The sequence below is a fragment of the Anopheles cruzii genome, chromosome 2 (assembly GCF_943734635.1).
Source record: "Anopheles cruzii chromosome 2, idAnoCruzAS_RS32_06, whole genome shotgun sequence".
NCBI lineage: Eukaryota > Metazoa > Arthropoda > Insecta > Diptera > Culicidae > Anopheles > Anopheles cruzii.
Window position 1 is genome coordinate 12180588 of NC_069144.1, and position 22349 is coordinate 12202936.

Here is a 22349-nt window from a genome sequence, read left to right on the forward strand (position 1 = left end):
CATTGCAAATTTTCCGTCCAGTTGGCCGGTCTCGCCTAGAGTCTCAGGTCCACTACACGGCTTGCGTTGGCTTTGGCTACCGTTTATCACGTTTACCGGATCCGATGCAGTGGCCGCATTGCAGTGGATGCATAAGTGGTGCGGAGCCAACCGGCACTCGTGCCGGAAGACACGAAATTGTAGCGTGATTTTGCTTCGATCGTCTTAGCCGGATGCGGTAGAACCGAGATTTTGAGGGCCAAGGGCCCGTTGTTGACAGGGCGAATTAGCAAGGGGTTCGATCTATTTAATCAAATACTTAAGATCTTTTCCGTATTAAAAAAATCCCAATGTTCCCAATGTTGATAGAAATACTAGGACACCTAGGCCACCCGATGGAGGCGCCTGGTAACGCGCTCGTCGGTACGTGATAAGCATCGGCGAACCAGACGCGTGAATTGTTTGTAAATTTCCACCCCAACGGGGGAGGGGTGCGTCCCCAGCGATACTTAGTGCTGGCCCGTAAGCGCTAAAAGCGCGTCTGTCACGAATGGCCAAATTTACCACTGGCACGGAATCGTAAATCGTGCCCGCGCGCCTGTGAATCGGTGCCGGGAGCACCGTTGTTGTTGTTGTTATTGGGGGAGGGTCACTGTTGCGCCTGTTGCCCGTAGCCACACAACACATTTGTTGAAAGTGAGTGACCCCGAGGAGCGATGAAGTGATACCGATGGCGTAGTTTGGAAGTAGGACTATTTTTCTACGGGTTTACTATATTTTAAGCGCACGCGGCCGTTAAGCGTTACATTACCTTTTAAATTACCTTTCTTAATTGACCTTTTGGGTACCTTATTCCACAAACAAACACGTTAAACTTTATACATTCCCGTGAACAGACTTTTATCCTAGTTAGGCTAACTGGTCTAAAGACTGATCTACATTTTAGGTTAAAAAAGCTGGGACAAAACACTTCGTCGAACGGCGGCTCGGCTGGAAAAATGGGCCAAAAAAGGCAAACAAAAAGGGAACATTTTCCAACCGAAGTTTCCAATTTGTTTCGGAGCCACCAAGCGAATCCTTACCATAAACATAACATTGGAGAAGGGCGCATCTCGTTCAATCGGTGACCGTTTTATCGCAGAACGCCCAGCCCCACTCATCATCTCTCCACCGGAGACTCCGGAGACCCGCCATCGCTAGCGCGCGTTTGTAGCGCGTCTGTCTTTCGATAGCAAGTAAACAGTGGCCTCGTTAACCGGAGGCATCAGTTCCCAGCACAAAAGCGCTACTACTAGCGCTTCGCGGCCGAACGCGAAGCAAGGGAACGTGTAAATCATGCAGTTCATTTTAATGCACCAGTGGCCCCGTTTTCGGTCGATCCATTTTAAGTATTCATTTCACTATCGCACCATCAGCGAGCATGGCGCGGAGCATTACTGCACAGATTGTCTGTGTGGCCCACTCTCTCTCTCTCTCTCTCTCTCGAGGGAGCCACACGGGTTCCAATTTAAATGCTGCCCAAATGGGAATCGCCCAGCTTGAAGTGCGAGGAATATAATCAGCCCACTGCAGGTTCCAGGGTGGCAGGTGGTTCCCTTCACGGTCCCCATCGAACCGAACTTATCTGCGTTCCATTTCCTTCCTTTCCGTTCCAGTTGGCGCGCGGAGTTTCATTCGCGCGGGCTTGAAGCGTTTAAAGTGAACGGCCACTTGCGACAAGTGGGGTCCAGTGTTGGACACATCAACACCGACATTACTTTCTATTGCGAAAAACCGGCCAGGCCGTGAGCTTGTGTAACAAAACGAACAGAAGAAAGTGAGGGCAAACAAAACAAACCCAAACGCAGAATATTCATCAGTCCGGGCCGTGGATTTGTGTATTCTCTTCGCCTCTTTCCCTGAGGACCTGTGCCCCGTTTGCGACCAAAGCCAAGGCTTAAGCTCTGCAGACATTACACCGGTGTACGGTGGCTCGGGCTCCATGGTCAAGAAAATAGTCGAGAATGATTTATAGTCCAACGCGGTGCGGTGCCCATCCAACGGGGCCATTCCAAGCATCTGGGGGGAAAATCATTAATTAATTAGCTGCCCCGTGCCCGCGACAGGTGAGAGGCACAGAGGCGAGACAAAGAGAAAATTATTCGGTGGCCTGGTGCGGTTTAGCGTCCCGAGAGTCTATCGCCGTGTCACGGCCTCGAGAATCTCTAGCGGACTTCATTAATCCTAAATCACGGAGCAATTCACAGTACCAGTGCCTGCGTCCAAACAGGAGCGAAAGAAAACAGGGAAAAGCTTCAAAACGAACGGGCCAATGAGCGTGCGGCTCGAGAAATGCTCGGACTTGGACAGACACAGATTTCCACCGCTCGGTAATGTTCGCGACTTCCCGCGCGAGTCCCGTCACGTGGCGGTACTATTCGTGAGGTGTGCTTCGAAGGAATTCCCCAGCCGGGCCCGGAAGCCGCAGAAAAACACTGTCTAGTTGACACTGTCTAGTCCAAAACAGACAGCCAGCCAGTCAGCCCCGGGGCAAGGTCAACCCAATTTATCACACCAACCCGAGCCCTGGCCGCTGTGGATTTTGTTGGAAAACCCCACCGATTCGTCGGAGGGATACAATTCTGGAGGGTTTTTTGTGGGCAATTCTACGGGTGTCCGTCTCATAGCAATCCGGGATGATACTCTCAGGATGAGTCGCTTTCTATCTGTTTTGGGAAATTTCAGAACATAACCCAAGTCAACCGACAGCCAGCGACTCACAGTTTGATTCTTCACAGTGTACTTTGATGGTACATTATTGAGTGTATGATAATCTATAATCGTCCAGTTGACAATCTTGTGCCTCAATTAAGACAGTGACCTGTTTACAGTCGCAAGCAGGCAGCCCCGGGCAGAGCTCAGCCATTAGGGGCGTATCTTTCAATTAGGGAAACAACTTACAATCATCGAACCCAAGAACCCTATACTGCGCCATTATCTCATTTCCTGATGGACCGGGACCGGGTCCGGAAGGCCGCACCGGCCCGGCCCAGGCATGTTGCATGTTGTTGTACGATGATGTATTGTTTCGGGCCTGGCACACGGACGATCCTGGTGGCCGTGGGACGGCGGCACTTAGCACCGTCGACTTTTCCACCGACAGCTCGACAACGACGCTGGGTACTGTAAGCAGGCGCTGAAATGGTTTCCTTTGGCTTTGGGCTCCTTCGACCATTTACGCCCCGCTCGAAGGGGGCCTACTTTGTGTGTGGTACTTAATTTCTTTTATACCGTTCTCTCTCTCGCGCGCGTTTTCTGTCTCTCTATCGCTCGCTCTTTTCCGAGGGCTCGATGGTTTGCTTCTTCATCGGAGGGTGCGTGTACCAATTAATTACTAGGACCGCACACGGCTAATTCAATTTCCATCCACCGCACCGCCGCCATTGCTCCATTCGGGCCAAGTTCAGACGATGGCTGTGTGCGTGTGTGTGTGTGGACGAAAGTAATCGGTTCATGTGGTGCAATTATCTGGCCAGGACTGGAGTGCTGCCGCTGACAGTTGCCGGTATGTTGGGCCGCCAGCCAGGATCCTTTCGCGCTGATAGCACGTGGCCGGCGGACGCGGCGAAGGCGGAGGCGAACATTATCATTCCGCCACCGTCGTGCCGGACAGAACCGGTTTCCGGTCCGCTCAGTTCCCTAGGTTAACTTCTTGGTGCAATCGAACGGCGAAAGCTAGGTGGAAGTTAGTAAGTGAGTTTGGCCACATCCTACAACCGCCACTTGAACGGGTCCGCGTTAAGTTGTGCTTAACCGGAACCGAGAACCGGAAGCTCGGCTCGTTCATTCGGTGGTGGCGGCGGCCAGCGGGAAGAAAAAACGAATGCATGCTAGGCCGAAGCCATCAGAAAGACAAATGTGCACACAAAGTGAACGATGGACACACTCTTGCTGGGCGGAACGGAAATTACCTGTCGTGGCGACCCCTTCCGGGCAACCTGCCTCTCTGGGGGCCGCTGCTTCGAATGTAGGAATCGGAGACGCCCGTTTTTGTCCCACCACCCGGCTGACCGACCTGCGGGTGGCTGGTGTGCCGAATGTTGTGTTACGATCGCTTCGAGGCTGCGGTTTTTTGTTGCCTATAAATAGGATCTGGTAACTGAAAGGTAGAGAGAGAGAAAAACGATGGACATTGTAAAGCAGAGTCCTCGTGGCAGAGAGATGAAAAGTGTTCCTCTTTAAACGGGACCGCAACAAACGACGTCGAAGCGCAAACACATTCCCGGCAAGGCGGACCCGGAAATGGGAAATTTGCTTCACGTCCGGATGCGGCGGTGGAACGTGTTGAAAATCGATTAGCCCGAAGCCCGAGACGTCCGAGGAAGGCGCCGTCACCGCCTCGGGCCCAGCGCCAGCGGGCGTCCAATTTTTAATGTTGTTTTGATTCTTCTTTGTAATCGGTCTCCCGACCGACCCGAAGGTTGGGCAATGCGCCGATTGCCAATTTAAACCAAACATTGCCCGAAGGAGCAGCAACAAAACGATACAACGTCAGAATCGGTTCGTTTCGTGATGTGTTCATAATAATTACGTTTCATTTTTCATCCTTTTGAAAGATTGAACCTGAAGAGATGCTTAACTTGAAGGTCTGTAGGCGTGCCAATTCAAATAGTTGAACATTATTTTTCAAGCTAACAACAAAACTATACACATGAGAGTTCGTTAAAACATTCTATTGGACCCTTTCAGACCTTCATAACAGCCGCCTGACCTAAATTTCCTTGCCAAATCAACAACCCAGAGCTAATGTGCACATTACTTACAACACACAAACTCTCGCCCTAACCTATTAGACCCTTATTAGCGGGTCATGCCTAGCCTAGCACCTTGCGTGAACCCTAACGTCAATAGAGACCCCATTTTGGGGTGCTCCATTCTGACGCCCCGTTCCGACGTCACAAACTGTCGCAACAAATATGTAAAAGGACCGCCGCCGGATTCAATCCGAACCGAATTCGTCACAATGAGTGGCAAATTATGCGCTTAGTTCGCCGTCCCGGAGGGAAAGCTCGTGGAAATTCGCACAACCGGAAACACATTAGCGCCCCCGGGAGGCGCGCGTGCAGCAGCAGACCATAATCCGGCAATCCCCATGCTGGGTTGCCGGAACACAGGTGGAAAATCTCCAAATCGAATCAAAAGACGTTGGAGCCGACGTTTCGGTTTTACCGACAGCCTCCCGGGGGTCTACCCCACAATTGCGCCAACGTTCGTCCCGCCGCGAAACGAACTACTCTCGTAATGATGGGCGGCTCCGTTCGCCTTTGGGACTATAATCCCTAAGCCAATGGGGGGCCCCATCGGCGCGTGATGGCGGCATGAAAAATCACTCAACCTTACCGCCGACGGCGAGCCAGACGGGCTTCTGGAGCCACCATAAAAGATCCCAAATGGATGGGCTGTTCTGGGGGGCAATAGTCTCCGGCGGCCACTGCTCCGTTTCCCACGAAACGGTTCAAATCCATAAACGGAATGAATGGCCGAATATAATGTGGGTTCTGGGGGCCAGTAAGGATTGCAGAGCGACAGTCACCGGCACGCGCTCGCGATCCGGTGTCGGAATGTTTGTCGAGAAGGTTTATTAATTTTTTTTAACCCGTTTCAAGAGACAAATAAGTTATAGACACCCGATTGGCCAGTTGCAGTTTCGCAATGAGAATCGATCTCGCTCAACTTTGACACTTAAACCGCCCGCAAGCACCCGATTTACTAACCACGCGATAATGTGGTTGGCGTGGCCCCAAAAATCCCCGGAACCTCCACCTCGGATGCTCGGGTTTTGTTTATCACTATTAATCACCGCAATTGGCCGTTTCTTTTCCGCAACACAATAGCGGCGCCAACCGCTTGGTTTGCTGGTGGCGTTTGCCAAAATCGAAAATTATTCCGATGGAGGCCCACTCCGCCGGTTTACCGAGGCCGTAAAGTACCACCGCCCCCACATGATACAATATTTCTTCAGTTTTGTGATAACTCCTTTTCCGTGCGGTTGAAGGTTAAGCTGGCGCCGTAATCGTCCGACGATTCGGGGCCAGCGGCATCTCCGGGTTGGCTGGTTGATAAATGTTGCGAATGGAGTTGAATTATAGACTTTCATAAAGACATCAGCCACACACCGGTCTCCCTGTTTTGTGTGGCTGTCGGTGAGCAGAAGTCATGCCAAGAAGCGATACGGCACACACGGACAACCTCTCAAAAGATTAACGGTGGACCGAGGCTTTCCGAGCTGATTAAAATGCCCCGGGCATCGAAAGCTTCAAGTTTTTGTGGGTAACGTCGTGAGTTTTTTGCGAGACCGGAGACCGCAATTTATTGTGCGCGCGATTAGCCAGCAAACCGCGCTGAAGTAGCATTAAGCGAGCCGTATCGGTCGGTCTTTAAAGCTCATTAGCAAAGCGAACGGAATTCATTGAAGATTACCGATGTCAGCCGGCAGACGAAGGGAATCTCCGATAAGGAGCCGGCGCCGGTCCCAGAATTAACACTTCCGCTCATGCGGGGATGCGGAACCGTTCCGGTTTTACCGAGACCCACCCGAGACCAGATCCGTTCTGGCGGCGCAAAACGTTCTATTTTAAGTCCCCTTAGATCCGCTCCGTGTGCAGCATCCTCCGTCGCGTGCGGTTACTTCCCCCCAGAGAGCCACGAATGAGCTAATGTACGGTTCATTTCCCTTGACACTTCCCGTCCATCTGGACGGCCGGAGCACGCTTTCCTAATTAGACGGGGGAGCTTCCGAAGGTCAACCAAAGGGGCCATCTCTTACAGCGGAAGTCTTCCATCTAAATTATGGCGATAAAACCGGAAACGAACAATCGGGAAACCCACAGGGAGAAGCGTGGCAGAACGGTCGTTAATGACACCAAAATGACCCGGGCGAATGACAAAGCAGCATTCGAACCGAGAAAAAACAGCGAAAAAGTTGTTCTAGAACAGCTTCTGGAACAAAACGCGCTTTTCGATTGGACATTTATTTGGAGTTTATTTACTCAGCATCGTCGTAAAAAAAGTGATTCGAAAAGTTTTATGAAGTTCGATATGACACACATAAAATGTGACGTTTGGCTGCGCGCATCAAGTAGCCTTTGATTTCGAAGCAGCACATAAAGCACGGCCCACAAGACAGAAGTGTCGGAATAGGAGACCAAAGTAGCCTCTGCCAAAAAGTGGTGCATTTTCGGCACACGCCGTGAAAACAATTTCCAGATTTGTTAAACAAACTTGTGAGTAACAACTTTCCAGTAAGTAAATTATCCCGATTTGCGGCCGAGCTACAGCAACAACACACAGCCGTCTCATTTCCAGCCGGCAAACGTGCCAACATCAGCGTTCCCATGCGTTCCGTTCTGCTCGACGTCATCGTCGGCGGCTCGTGCACCGGAATCGGATTACGGTTCGGAGGGAAATGCCTGTTTTTCCTGTTGCGGCCCGCACGGCAAGGAAATTAATCTTCTTCACGCACACGAGTCGCGCCTTTCGGTAGGAGCGCTCCTGGTGCTCTGCGGTGTTCCGGTAACCAACCGGCATTTTGCGCCATCTCATCCGCGCGGAAAGTGTCGGAAATCCGGCTCGTGAACGAGCGTTTATCCGTCAAACACGGCGTGCGCTCGAACCATCACAAGAAAGCCGCCGGCCGGCCGACCACAAGATGAGATCAAAGATGGCCCGATCGTTCGCCGAGAGGTGTCTTCAACACGGGCCCTCCATCTGGTTTGGCTGGTTTTGGCCCAATCTTTCGATGGCCAAGCATATTTATAATCAAATTTATTCCGCTTTGGCTCGTGCGCTTCTTTTGTGTCTCGCGTATCGAAAGCCCTTCCGGATCCTTTTGCGACTTCCGGCTTCAAGTGAACCGAACACGGCACGGTAGCGCGCTCTGGCGTGCCTTCGTGCTCTCCCGTTCTCGGTCACTTTCGGCCGGCACACACACAGCCACAGCCACACGGACGCCACGTCCACCTACATCGTGAAAAAGTGTGCCATTGCTCTCACACGCGCCAGGCTCTCGTCGCATCGGACTCATTCACCGGCACAGCAGCACCGGACCGGGACCGGGCCAGCCAGCCAGTGACGGTGCCGTACCGGGGCCCGGCGTGGGCTCGACTCGTGGTCCGTTTCAACCGGGGCTCGCATCGGCTGACGCATTGCGGATATTTTAGGCTCGAAGGAAGCGAAGTCCGCAGCACCCCACCAGGGCACGACCGGTGTGTGCGAAACCGGATCCGGTTCTCCTGAACCTGACACGGTGGGTTGGCACAACGATTAGGACGATTGGACAAAGGAGGAGAGTGAAACACCGGCACGGCACACACACTCTCTCTCTCTCTCTCTCGCTCTCTCTACTCTTGTCCCGGGAACCGCTCGATTGTTTATTGTCAGTCAGCTGTTTTTCTGCCACGAAGGAGAGTGTGCGTTTATAGAACCCGCACACGGTGCGCTGCTATCGAGGGGGAGGGATTTTTTATTTATCTGTCTACGGAATGACAACACAGAGGACGGTGGTCACGAATGGTGATCAGTAGTCACGGCATCGATGATAGCCGGATTGGTCGGTCTGATCGAGCGGTCTGAAAGCGTGTTGTGGCCGAGCGTCGTTTCCGGTCGATAGCGAGCCGAGGCCCCGGTGCCGATTCTATTACCATGTTTTATGCAGGGACCCACCGCACTACCGGTTTAGGATTGTCCCTCTCATCATTCAGAGCTTTCACTCCAGCCCGAGGTCCCGGAGTGAGCATTTTTCGTACATACAACATACAAATTAAAAATTAAAAAACATTTCCCCCTCGGATCGATTCGACCATCTTGAGAAGAAAAGTTTGCCAATAAAACCGTGGCCCGGCAAACAGCGGAGCAATAACCCTTTTCCACGGGCCCCCGAGAGCACGGTCGTTTCATTTTTATCTTTCGCGAAATAAATTTTACAGGCACGCCGAAGGTGGACCTGAGACGCCGGTGGCCATTTTTGCGCGCAAGTAGCGGTGGAGCAAGATTTTATATCCACTCTCTCCGCGGCCGACCGTTGGCCGAACGTGCAGAGAGTGCGGTGAATTATTCATATCACCGCGGGCGTGATGTTGGGCGAATGAAGTCACTCGCGGAGTTTGCCCGGAATTATCAGAAGCATTAACAGCGCCCACCGCCACCACGTGGACTCGATTACGATCGCGTGGACGCGTGGATGTTGGATCGATGGCGCGTCCGCTGGTCGGTTCTTTTTATGCTCTTCCGATGCACTTCGATGTCGTAGCTTATGAGGCACCAGCGAACGGATTCATCGGATCCTTAATCGAATATTTATATCAGCTCCGTTTCATTAGTGTCACTCCCTGCCCGGGACACTCAGGCCACCCACCCACACGGGTAGCGATATTCTTCTAAGGCTTGCGTGCGTTCGGCCTCAGGCCGAAAGTATCTCCCACGTTGGTTTAAGAAACTTCACTTTACAGCGCCGGGTGAATGGATTTTGATTTTTATTTTGCCCTTACCCTGCCCGGTCCGGAGAGTGAAGGGCCGGATCTGGGGTCCACCGTTTGCCGATGCCAAGAACCGAAAGATCCCCACACAAAAGCATCTCGGCAGCAGCACGACCGTCAGCAATTTATGGCCACTCATAAAATAGCCGTTTTAATGATATTTCTCCATCTGGCAGCCAGCTGCTGGATCGGCACCCCCCGGTGGACGGGGAGGTGATAAAAATGCTTTAACCAATTTCGGGACACCACCCTCTCTGATGGGTTTTAACAAAATTTGTCCCCCGGGGCGGCGGGGCCTCGGAACGCCGTCGCAGATCGGTGGCCCACGCGCGCTCGGTGGGCGAATGAAAAATTAGAAAAGCAATTACTCCCGACCGGGGCGCCCGTGGTGGGTCGCGTCTTGGACAAAGCGCGGGGGCCACAAGAAAAACCTTTGATAAATGGAGTGTTTACGGAGGAATCAATTAATGCTGCTTCATCGACGATACTTCTTATGCCTCTCCCCGGTGGAGTGACAAGAACTTTTCGGCGCGTCAATCGAGACGAGAACCGTCCCACGTCGAGTGGGCTGTCGAAAGCGCAGATGATAATGGGATTGGTGTAATGGATTGGTTTACATACAATACTTCGCGTTTCCGATACACGTCGGAGTCGGAGTACCACTTACGGGGATTTGGTAACGTAGCGTGCGATTCCAGTGCGATGGAGGCGCCTAGTGCCGCTCGTGATGGAGGCGCCTGGTGTCTATCATCCCATCGCAAAAACCTTTCTTCATGCACAATTCTATACGCAATCCGTGTATACGTGGAGTCTCACAAATAAAGACCTGACCTGCAACCCATACACAAAACAAGTACATTATAATCGTTCGCTCGCGAAAACAATGCGGAACAATCTTGTTCCTGTTCACATGCCATGCAATGGCCAATAAGCCGGGGGTTACTGTTGACTTTCTCAGCCGTCTCAGCCGAAAACTTGGCACGCCTCGGGCTCTTGTTAGTCATTATTCAGAACGAGTACAGAACGGGTGCCGCAAGGTGCCGTCGGGGCCAGTGCCAGTGTGAAACAATTTGTAAGTTCAAGATCGTACTCGAGGGAAATGACCGTAAAACGAACCGTTCGTTGGCCGTGCCGGGGCACTGCAGCGGCTGAACTGTAGCGAGAGCAACGCATTTGGTCATTAGATTGTTATTGTTTCGCCCTCGCGCCCCATAGAGTGTAAGTAGTGTGTCTGTTTGAATGTGTAATGTGGTGCATTCGGAGTCGAGAAAACTCTTCACAAAACCAAGAAGCTGCATGAGCCCGAACCCAAGTACTTTTTGTAGACCCACCACTCTAGACTCGTAACCTGCTCCCTAGCGGATCCCCCATTCAAACTAGATTGGAATGCCTATCAATTTAGATCAATTTGATTTCTGTTAGTGACTTTTCTACTGTCCCTTCCCCTCTCTCTCTCGCTCTCTGTTTATGGTAGTATTAAACGGATTCTTGACGTTAACCGTAGAGTTCCAACACACCGTCGTATCGTATGTCGTAGAGTCGTTGTCGTAGCGAATGTCGTTCGTTGTTTTCTTTCATCGATAAATGTCGCCACCGGTCGCCCGTTTTCATACGCGATAAAAATGCAATAAATTAATCATTCTATATTTCTCTTTTTCTCCCTCTCTATCTCTCTCTCTCTCTCTCTCTGCCGCATACCGTTTTTTCCGCAACTTCCGGATCCGGATATTCCGCGCACGGGATTGTGACAACACGCGGCGCACACTGCAATGAACCCGTCAATATCAATTTTACTCGTCAAATTCCGTTTCCTTTGTCGTTGTCGTCGGCCCAAATTGATTAAACGAAACACGCCAACCCTTACGGTGGCCTCTACCATTCGTGGAACAATGACCCCCTGATGTGGCTCTAACGTCATCGTCGTCGTCGTCGTCGACATGAAACTGTCACCCAAAAAAACCTGGCCCCTGGCCCTATCTGACCCGGCCGGGGTTGGTCAATTTGTACTAAAAACAACACATTATTAAATACCTCGAAAACACCATGGCCTGGTGGCACACGCGTTGTGGCGTCAAACAAATCTCTCCGATGACGCGGGCGCGCTCGGCATAAATTATAATTAAAAATAATTAGGAAAGCGTTTTATTATCGTCAGTGACATCAAGAAAACAGGTACCGGCAGACGGGATGGCCACCAGCCCTTCCGTCCCTTCGTAGTTGTGCCCCGTAGTTTAGTTTAGTTGTTGGCTCTCCCCGTCTCTGTGTTCGGATTGCGTATCTGCGCACCGGCGAAGGCCTTTCTTTCTGGTGGTGAAAGGCCACCCTTTTTTAGTACGTCAGTGCAATGATGCACGAAATGTCACCGAGTGAGCCGACGGGTTTCACACGGGGGCTCCTTCCGACTGACTGAGCCGCCTTGGCGGACAATAATGGCGCGATGCCGCGAGACGCGTACTGTTTGTGATGGGATAAATTTAGAAATTGGTATTAAAAAGTCATTAGGCTTTTGATTTGACCCGAATTTTAAATATTCAAGCTAAAAAAGCAGCCGTTCAAGTAACGAAAGCATCTACTTTCGTCTGTCAAAAGTATGGTTAGGCCAACCGTAGTTTGCATTGGAACCATAGCGACCAGATCCGCGAGCAACATCCAAGCAGCCCTAAGCCACCGAATGAGAGAACTTATTCACACAAAATGATTTCTTTAAACCCGGCAACAAGTAATCGCACGAAGACATCATGATTCGGGAAATCAGTCTGCTGCAGAGTTTCTACCTTCTATCGAGTAGTTGGAACACGCGGGTCGGGACGGTCGGATTAGTTTTGTTCATCTCGTTCGAATGTTCAATTCTTGAACCGATTTTCTCTCGTCCTCGCTGAGCGTTGCGTACCGCAATCTCGTTTGTGGTCAAATTGTTCACCACACACACACAGTCACAAACAGAGCACAAACGACTGGTGAATACTAATTGGCATCGACAAGAATCCGACGTTGACGCGGGTCCGTGGGCTTCATCAACTTAACAGCCTTGATCCCATCGTCGGGTCGGGACGGAACCACACTGATGGTGCGAACCCCGTTGAACCGGACCATCATTATCAGCGCCCGGCATGTCCGATAATGAGAATCGAAGGATGAAACCGGTCCGTGTTGAGTTTTTCTCCGTTCACTTATTTACACCTTCTTCGGACTCGCTCCGGAGTTCTTTCGATCGTCGTGAATTTCAAATCCCGCTCATTGAGATACACTACGAGGAGCTTATTTGAATGGGAAAGTGGGCGACCAAGCCACACACCACACGGTAAAGGATTAGTGCCCGATTGGCCGCACTTTGTGGATTTGTGGGCACATGGCAGCAACAGACAGCAGATCATCACCGCTGGATGTTGATAGTCTGACAGCGTCCTGTGGACCTTTTTTTTGTGTTGAATCCATGAAACCCAATAGCCCTGACACTGCCATCTGGCAAACGAGTTGTTGAATGTAGCAGCAGCAGCAGCAGGACGAGAATGAGCGTGTACACGTGTCCACTTGTAATACTTGGAACCACTCCAATCAGGACGCTCCTTTTTTTATAGCGACCGATGCCAAAGCCAGGCACCGAGTCCCTTTCGCAAACTCGGCCCGGTGGAGGGCACACTCCTGGAGTGGCATTCTTCCTGCCATATTTTATTCTTGTTTCTCCGGCCCGCAAAAGAGGCAACATATACCCGACACGCTTACTGCGGCCCCATAGCAGCTGGCACAAGTCGGTACATTAAACCGGTCCCGGGACACATCGAGCGTCCGGCAAATAATTATGTCCGCAATACACGTCATGTACGACGACGGGGGATCGACCGCGCGCTCGTTCGCTCGCCGTTTCGGTAACAGTAATTTGTGGTTGTGGCGGAATCGCTCGAGCAGCTCTGTGAGAAAAAAAACTGCGCCACGGAAACATTGGCACAATTGGAAACGTGCTTTAATTAAAGTTTGTGTTCCAATTTCGCATTTCGGAGCGATCGATGCGGATTAAACTTGCCTTGGACACGAAACCGTGACCGGCTGCCGATGGCGTGTTGCCCATCTTCGTGGGCTGATTATGAACTTCGATTCGGTATGAATTCCAACGTGGCCTGGCTCAAAACTCTCGCTCTCTTCCTGTGCCGGTCTTGAGAAGCCATTTCTATTTATTTATAGCCAACAGAACTCTAATTTGGTTGGTCTCTTCCGCACCGTTCTAAACATGGCCAGTCCTTTTTATATTTACAGTCACTGGGGCCGAACTGACCTTCGGTCTGATTTGAAACATGATAACATGATCGTGCACCGCCAATAGAGCGCGGATCGTGTTCCCCACAGAAAGGTCGCGCCCCAGTCTGTCACCACAAATGTCACATTTTCCGCCTACGAGTGACGTCGTCGACGTCATTGGCGTGGCAGTGGCGGCGGCGACGGTGGCGCCTGCGGAGGTTCTGGTTGACCGATCGGTCCGTAAACTGAGCTGGATCGACCATGTGCTCTCTCTCTCTCTCGAGGTCTGGTGGCCCGGTGCGAGAGTTTGGTGTATTTTAAACACTTTACGTTTTATTTACATCTCACCGACGAGGGTCACGTGCACAGTGGGCCACGGCCGCGTGGTTAAAATTTCGGTGAAGCAAAAACATTAAGCAAAAATGATAATAATTCATTACTGTTGAAAAAGCAACCGCAAAGCATAAACAGAAACGGATCCTAATATTGTAGATCTGTTTTCGGAAGGAAGTAACTGGCAGATAACCACCCATTTCTGTTTGCTTCTGCAAGCGACCATTTCGCTCAACTTCTGCTAGCCGGCAAATGATGGTCATTAACAAAGCCACTCGTCATTCATCACTCTACTGTGCCGCACACTTCGTGGCCTTCCACAGACTAGAGGAGAATTATGAAGAGAGAAGCTACAAGTGTCCTGCGTTCCTGTGGACGTCAGTCGTACACTCTTTCACCTGCTTCCCGGGTTAGCGCAGCAACGAGAAGTTGGTTCGGCTCACCACCAGTGTTCGGTGGCCACCAGCAGAGCCGAGTCCGAGGGCTACGGTCAGTTGAGATTGCGTTCGCGTTCGCGTAAGATCGTCCACGCGATCGGCTCGATACTCGGCAATTACTAGAACCGCGCGGCGCGACCTTCTGCGTGGCCTACACTGCAGGTGGCAGACTGTGACGTCGGTCGATCGCGCGTCGATCGCGCTGATATGTTTTCGGTGTGATTTTCTTGTGATTCTCTTTTCGGTGAAGTGTGAATGAGTGTGATCAAGGGTGAAACTAGAAAAACCGGGATCAGGATTGTAACCAACAGAGGGGAACCAGAAGCTTGCAACTTGCATCAAGATGAATTTAATGTTTCGGAAGAATATGCGCGAGGGAGGCGGTCGAGCTGGAGGTGGCGGAGCGAAAAGCAAGGTCGCCGCCGGACGGCATCAGCGCAAAACCCGCGACAGCTACGGCGGGGCCGGTTCCGACGAGTATCACTTCCGAACGCACATCCTATTTTCGCCGGCCCACCTTAAGCAGGACAATGAAGGTTGTTAATTGAACCCACAGAAACAAACCGGACTAACTCTCATCCCAGTTCTTGCCAAAAACCCCACTAACCCCACTAGTGTCCCTCCCGAACGAATCCTTCACCGGCCAATCGAAAGATGCTGGGGCGCGCGGTGGTGGTCAGCGATCGCGAACCGATTTTCGTCGCGTACCGTTCGCCATTTTCTAATAACGGCGTGTCCCAAAAACAGAACTCCTTCATTCATGGAATGTAATTCATGTCGAATTATTTGGCAAAGACCGGGGCCCGGCACCCGAATTAGAACCCGAACCCGAATTAACCAACCGCGCCCAACCCGGTGCGATCGAGCCGCTTGGATCGATCGATCGATCGGCCTGGGGACCACCGGGCCACCACGGTGGAGAAAATATGTGGCAACGTGGTCGGGGACCCCCGGCCAACCGACTAGACTGTGTGACCACACACCACACACGCGATGAAAATCGAAACTCGAATCCACCGCCCGCCGCGCGCGCCGATTTGTCACCCCGATTGGTTTTTCGCACCACCACCACCAGTTCCTAACCGTGACCCTCACCCCGCCCCGTAGCCGTCATGTCCTGTTTTCCAACATCCAACGGTCCACAACCCACATGTGACTTTTAAAAATAAATGTAATTTTGTGCGCTCTCTCTGGCATTTTGTCAAAATGAAACCCCCAAAAGCAAAGCGAAAACGGCCACGCAAAGTAGAAAAAAACCACTCGCCAAAGCGCGTTCTCGCGTGAAAATTGGTCGGTTTTCCATTTTTTTTTGCTCTCTTCTGTTTGGTTTGCTCCGTTTTTGCGTATTTCGTTTTTAGGAGGTTTCACTTCAGCATCTCTCTCTCTCTCTCTCTCTCTCTCCCTGTGCACATTCCCCACATAAATTTTGGATATCACACGCGACTTCAATCGACATTTAATTTTCTCATTTTTTCGCACCAATTTTCGCACCCTTTTCCTTCTCTTTGCTTCGTGCGTTTGGTAATGGCGTAGCGCTTGGACGAAGATCCGAGATTCGCTACGGGGACCCGCGGCAAACTCTGCAAACTCCGTCAGGCTCTCGGTAAAGAGTGAAGCTCGAAAAGAAAACCCGCTGCTAAGTAATCAATCGATCGCAGTTTCACTGAAAAAAGTAAATGAAAAAGATGAAATAGGTATTGGATCAAGGTAAAAGTCTCGGCGGTTTGATGTTGCTCGATACGCTCGCGATGCGTCCATCAAGAATTTCTAGAATGGGGCAGAATTACATAAACCACAAAAGGGAGTTGTGTTTCGTCTTGGCAAGGCCACACATCTGTAATGCGTTATAACAAATTTGGAACTGAATCGGGAATCTTTAGTACATCGACCATTTAGTCCGCCAAACTCTGTCTAAATGCGACAAAAATGAGTGATGAAAATGAAATGTATTATCGATCACGAAAATGTCCTTTTCCAATCCGGTCTACTTTGACGCACATAATTACGGAAACGACGACAGTTCGGCCCTTTTGGAAGCCCACAAAACGATAATCAAACAAAACTGTTTTCCGTTTGTTTTTCGTCACAGTAATATCTCCTTTTTCTACTTTTGGGGTCTTGTATGTCACCGCAAGGTGTCACAACGAGCTGAGGTATCCTTCGACGAACTGCACACATCTCGTTTTCCATTCAGAGACTGCTTTGATCAGTTCGCGTTACGGTGCAGGGTTCTGCAGGGTGTTCGGTTTATGATTGCGCAGGGTTGCCACATGTAAGGTTGATTAAAATTGATTTCCTGTGAAAAATAGGTTTTTTTCACAACCAACAAACAGATTTTTTACATGAGCCAATATGCCAACCAGCTGCCAAGAAAACAGAACCAGAATTCAGTCGGCTTCCACCGTTGAAATGGAACATCTGTTTGCACCGGACCGGATGCCTGTTCTGCCTTTGGTGGTCGGAAACGGTTGGTTAAAAACATAACCCGCCGACACAGGCACCAACCAGCAGCAGCAGCAGCAGCGGCATGTCGGCGGATGTCGATCAGCATGTAACGGTTTCCGTGAACATTGATCGACGTCCCGTGGGCCTTCTTGCGTACCGTTCCGTTCCGGGGCTGGTGGTTGTTCCATGTGGATGAAGTATGTTTGCCGGCGGTCCGTGTGCGCGAGATCACATTTCCTGGCTTGTGTCTGGATCTCACTGGATGACACACCATTCCATTCATGTTCGCCACCATGTCGTTGCGAATGAATTGCGCCCCCAAACAAACGCCGCCTTTCGCTTTCTGGGTTAACAAGGGACCAAACCGAGCCCTGGTACCTTCGTTTGAGTGACAAAAAGTATGTCAAATTTTTGGCGGCCGACACACGACACAAAAGAATTAATGCGTAAATATAAAACGGGTGGTCACGACCACCGGCGGTTGGCATTAAAGGTTAATTTTGTGCCAATGTAGGTGCCGGAAATAATTTGAAAGTTATTAGCACGCGCTCGCCATTCGGCTCGCGTATTCCCCGACAGTCGTCCCGCTTATTTTTAGGGGCAATGCAAAGGAACCACCTCTAACGTCTAATGATTGAATTAAATCCGAGCAACGGACCAAACGCATTACAACGCTTGTTTTAAATCTTTTCCGTCTGACGCGGACGATTGTGTTCAAATTGTAGATGTTGTTTGTTCGTACGAGCCAAGAAGGAAAAACGTCTAGAGCATAGCTCGCCGGTGAACGCGTCCGCTTCGGCCACACGGCCACACGGCCATGTGGGGCACCGAAGCTAAAGGATCTTGCCATCCTTTGAAAAACCAGCCACCAGCTGGTAGCACACATTCTGCGGTATCCCAGCGACGGGTGTTGCGAACGGCAGCTTGCGCCCCTTAGCACCGCACCGAGGCGGAGTGTGTAATGTGGTTAAGGTAGCCCACCCGCGGAAAGCCTTTTCGGTAGGGCCAAATGTCCATCCCCAAATCCCGGTTCTGTAAATGACATCCGAACGTTCGGCGCTTAAACGGCGCTTCTTCCCCTGTAGTTGACAAAAACTTATCCGGAGGTGTACATCCCTGGCGCGGAAGGACCCAACCAAAAAAGGTGGTAAATCTGCTCACAGGCAAAACAACGTTTCTGCCGTCGGAGAAATCTTCCAAAAGACGGTCCCAAAAGGGGAGCGAGTTTATGTTGTCATTCGACAATAACAGTTTCCAGCCAACCGGAAAAAAGGGCTCGCAAAAGAAACGCGCCACACAATCCTGACACTCGCGCAACACTCCGGTGCCTCTCCCCGCCCGGTGTGCTGTTGTTTTATTTGCGGGAATGATTATTAAACGCAAACAACAACGGCTCCGACTTCGTTCGGCGGCCATTATTAGCGTTCGCAGCTCGCATTGTTTGCAACTTCTTCGCTGCTTTTGCGCGAGTACCGGCGAGGCGAAGGAAGTGTGTTCCGGGAGGCGGGCCGACCAGCCCGTCGAAAACCCGTTTATCATTCACACTCTCTACACGCTGCCTTGGCACGGCTGGAATGTTATTTGGTTCCTTTTGCGACTGCCGGTGTGTCGTCGGGTTTTTGGTCGCTCAAACTAGCTCCTGCCTGCCGTTTCCACTCGCATACGCAACCATCTGCCCCCTGCGCGGAACGGAACGGAAACAGAAGCAAAAAGTCAAAGACAATAAATAAGAGGGAAACGGTACACAAGATGGCACCACTCGAAATAAGTTTATTATTGTCTTCATTGTTGTTTCACAAAGACTTGGAAGCTAAAAATAAACAAAATTTAACGCGCACAGCAGGCCCAGGACACCACGCAGAGTGCTCCTTCTGCTCGCTGCGCCGGTGTATCAGTTGTCAATTGGCGGGAGCCGGAAAAAAACAATAGACCGGCGATATGTGTCACTTTACAAAATGACAATATTTTCTCCAACAATATTTGCACGCAGGCGGGCGGGCGGCGGCCACCACTCGTCTACCTGTCATCGACAGCGATACGAGGACGCGGCCGGCACATCGAGCATCGACAGCTGTCAAGCGGGTGGCATGGAAACGATGCGCCGGTGAACCTTGATCGGAAAAAGCCAGACTCAATACACAAGAAGAAAACTATATCTGGGGCCGGTATTTGCGGCAGATGTTGTCGGTGGTAGCACTTTGCTTTTGTGGGGCTGAGGCTTTTCAAATCTCTATCAACGAACCACGAAACTCCCAATCTCGGTGCATTTGAATACCGAAGCGGTTCGCCTTGCTTCAAGATGGCTCTGTTTGCGCTTTTTCCACTGCGAGATCCGCCTACTAGATTCAACCATGAATGTTTAGATTTTTCCTAATAAATGAAGCCATTAGACGAAGCCGGTTCCGGCACGGAAGCTCGTTAGCTGGATGATGCCCCCTGGGAGTCCCCGGAACTCCGGTCCGTGGATTAACGAATCGTTGTTTTGATTGTGTCGACAACTATACATCGTTAACCTTTGGCTAGTCCAATAGAAACATCATATCGCTTCACCGGGGAACCTCGGCTCGGTTGTTATATGGGGCCAGAAATAGTCGGTGTACATCAAAAAGGCGAACGATATGTCTTACACATTGTTAACGCCACCAACCACCACTGGCCGGTCAACAAATTTACCCTCCTAATCACTTTATGGAGCTCGCCGGGGAGCTCGGAGTTGGGTCGAAGAAGCGCCGATGGGGTGGCTATCGCGGCCCACTCTGTGTCAGCTGCCCCCCATCAGCTGTCTCCATAAATCTCTGCGTGACACGACCGTTTCCCTCGAGTCGTAGAGGAATGATGGTGTGGTGTTGCCACCGGCACCTTAATACCGGACACTTTCCCTAACGGTTTTCCGATTAATCTGTCATGCAGGCAGGGAGGCACGCAGATAGTGGACTCCCGGTTGGCCAGAACCTAGGATCAGTAAAGAACCGTAGCTAAAATTGTGTCATCATTTGTCAGCAGTTTCGTTTCCATTTCAACCTTTCCGGTACCAAAACGCGGTACTGTACTCCAGTGACGGGTCCAGCTTACATTAAATGTGAATGTGGTGCTCTTTTGATGCTAAAAATCCTCAAAGACAAAATGGTGCCACAGTTACCACAACACACTAATCGGTGTTGAGCCGGACGAAGCTGTCAGATCGAATCGCTTCACAGCGCGGGTCGTCCAAAACCTGTCGTGGCACCTGTCGCCATGGACGCGTCCGTCGACGGAGCGTGTCATGGAGTGTGAAAACACGAGCACGTCACCGTCATGGCACTACGCCCACCAGACTAAACTAAGCCGACCGACACCGGCAGGACAGGACCGGATATTGTGGTGCGTGGTGGTCACTTGACACAAATTTGGTCAACAAAATCAACATTGTCCATGGCTGTACCCGGGGGGTGACCAAAACATTTACCCAACCGGGGCCGAAGAAACAGCTAACTCAATTTGTTTCTACATTATCCAAACACAATGCTCCACGGTGGTGATCACATATCGAGGCCCACGCGTTGTTGGCAGGGACCCCAGCGATGACAATTCTCCGGCCACCCGGATTATCCACCCCCCGCGCCCAAAACGGACGTGTATCCTTCGGTGATTCAACGACTGTTTAATTATCGGAACAACAACCGGTGGGCGGCACCGACATCATCGTGTACGTCACCCGGACTTAGTTTGGTCTTTTCCGGCCCCATTTGCCAACGGAACCTTGGTGAAATCGCCGCCCCCTTCCCCAGGCTCCCCATGGGAATTAGTGTCGCTTCGTGCGGCATTCCACGGCAACCGCGCGCGCGGTCCAGCGGCTTCGGTGACGGTGTTTTCGATCGATTTCCACGGCCCGGGCCGCTTATGAATGTTTCAATGACATATCTACTCCATGGTCATGGTTGGAGTTTGGTGCCAGGTCGGATATCATTTTAAAATGCCGATTCGGTCCGCGACTCAACCTTTGGAGGACCGTTCAGATCGGGCCGGCCAGGCGGGGTCGGGCGGTAATGCGTAAACAATATTCATGCGTCACTGATTTGTGAGTTTTAATTTCTGTCCCCATCTGTGCCGCGATCGACATTTCGGTTTGGTGAACCAAAGGAAAGTGAATTTTATTTTAAAACTCACTCTTGAAGGCGATTCGGATTTTACGACGACCAGGTTGTTTGTCCATTTACCGGTCGTGTGGATTCTGTACGAGTTTTACGGCGCTCATATTTACGATCGTTAGCGATTGATTTACGACCGAGCGTTGGTTTCTGTTTCGCTGGTTCTCCACCGTACGGAGTGACCTCCATGTGTCTCTCTCTCTCCCAGAACCTGAGCCGGCATGCTGGCACACTGGAAAGCTGGCAACCATTGCGTCGTTTGCGTGCCGGCCGGAAACGATGAACACCGCACGATTTTTATTCGCACATTCCACGCGGAGTTCAGGTCGCACGGGAGTCGTCAGCGTCGAGGTGCAAGTAGATTAGTAGAATTTCCAGTGGAAAATCGGAGCTCACGAACTTGAACACTTCGAACACCAACTAGTAACGAGACATCTGCAAACTCGAGCGGAAGCGGATCCATTACCAAGCGCACGCAGAAACGCCTTCATCCTTTCAAAGTCCTGTCCCTCGTTCCCCGACGCAGTTCCGTAAGAGTTCCGCGCTAACGTCAGAGAGATGTGGTGTGGTGTGGCACGAATAGAACCGTAGAACCGTGTCTTGGCATGCCTCGTACCGCTCTAGCCGCCGAGGGGCTCGTTAACGGCCCCTCCTCCCCCCCTGTGTTCAACACTTCCCACAGCACGTCCCGGGAGAGCATAAAAACGCACAAGTCCCAGTCACCAAAGTTATGCGCAGTTACGTGAAGCTATGTTCCGACCCATTTGCGCGCGCGTCCGGACCCGAACGCATTCTCACGCACAGCGCCATTGCATGCCACCGCCCGCAGCAGGAGCAGCAGCACTGCACTTGTTGCACCGCGCCGGGATCTACAGAGACCGCCGCCGAGAACAGAGCCCCTCAGAGAGAGAGGGCCGAGGAATGTTGCGATGAAAATAGTTTCCCTATTTTGGCCTCTGCCTTAGCGCACTGCACCGCCCGGCACCGTGTGTTCGCTTCTATGTTTTGGCCTTGGCGAAGAGAGCGGGCGAAAGAAAAGTAATCCAGATTGGGCCCCAGCTGTGTGCCGTACGTAGTAGTGTAATGTAGCTAGTGCAAACCGATGAGCATATAACGCAACGCTGGATCTTCTAAGCGCTGCCGTCGCGCTGCTTCTCTACTCAAGGCACGTGCACGTAGCCTGCGAAAAAGTGTCACCCCAAACACATCCCGTACTCATCCGTTAGTTAATTGAAACCTACCAGGCGCCTCCATCGAGTGGGAGCCGCGATGTGTCACGGCCA

General features: G+C 51.4%; 1 protein-coding gene across 3 annotated transcripts in view; it reads left to right on the forward strand.

The window, feature by feature from the left end:
* LOC128269296 (uncharacterized) overlaps window positions 1-22349 on the forward strand; it is a 31566-nt gene that overhangs the window by 2809 nt on the left and 6408 nt on the right. Inside the window, exon 2 of one of the 3 annotated variants that reach the window (XM_053006723.1) lies at window positions 11625-11663. The exons of 1 other annotated variant lie outside the window; for it this stretch is intronic. In XM_053006723.1, the coding sequence (XP_052862683.1) occupies window positions 11625-11663 (39 nt within the window). Of the gene's footprint in view, window positions 1-11624; window positions 11664-14837; window positions 15031-22349 lie in introns of those variants that run through there. One more of the 3 variants, XM_053006725.1, reaches the window with a different exon arrangement.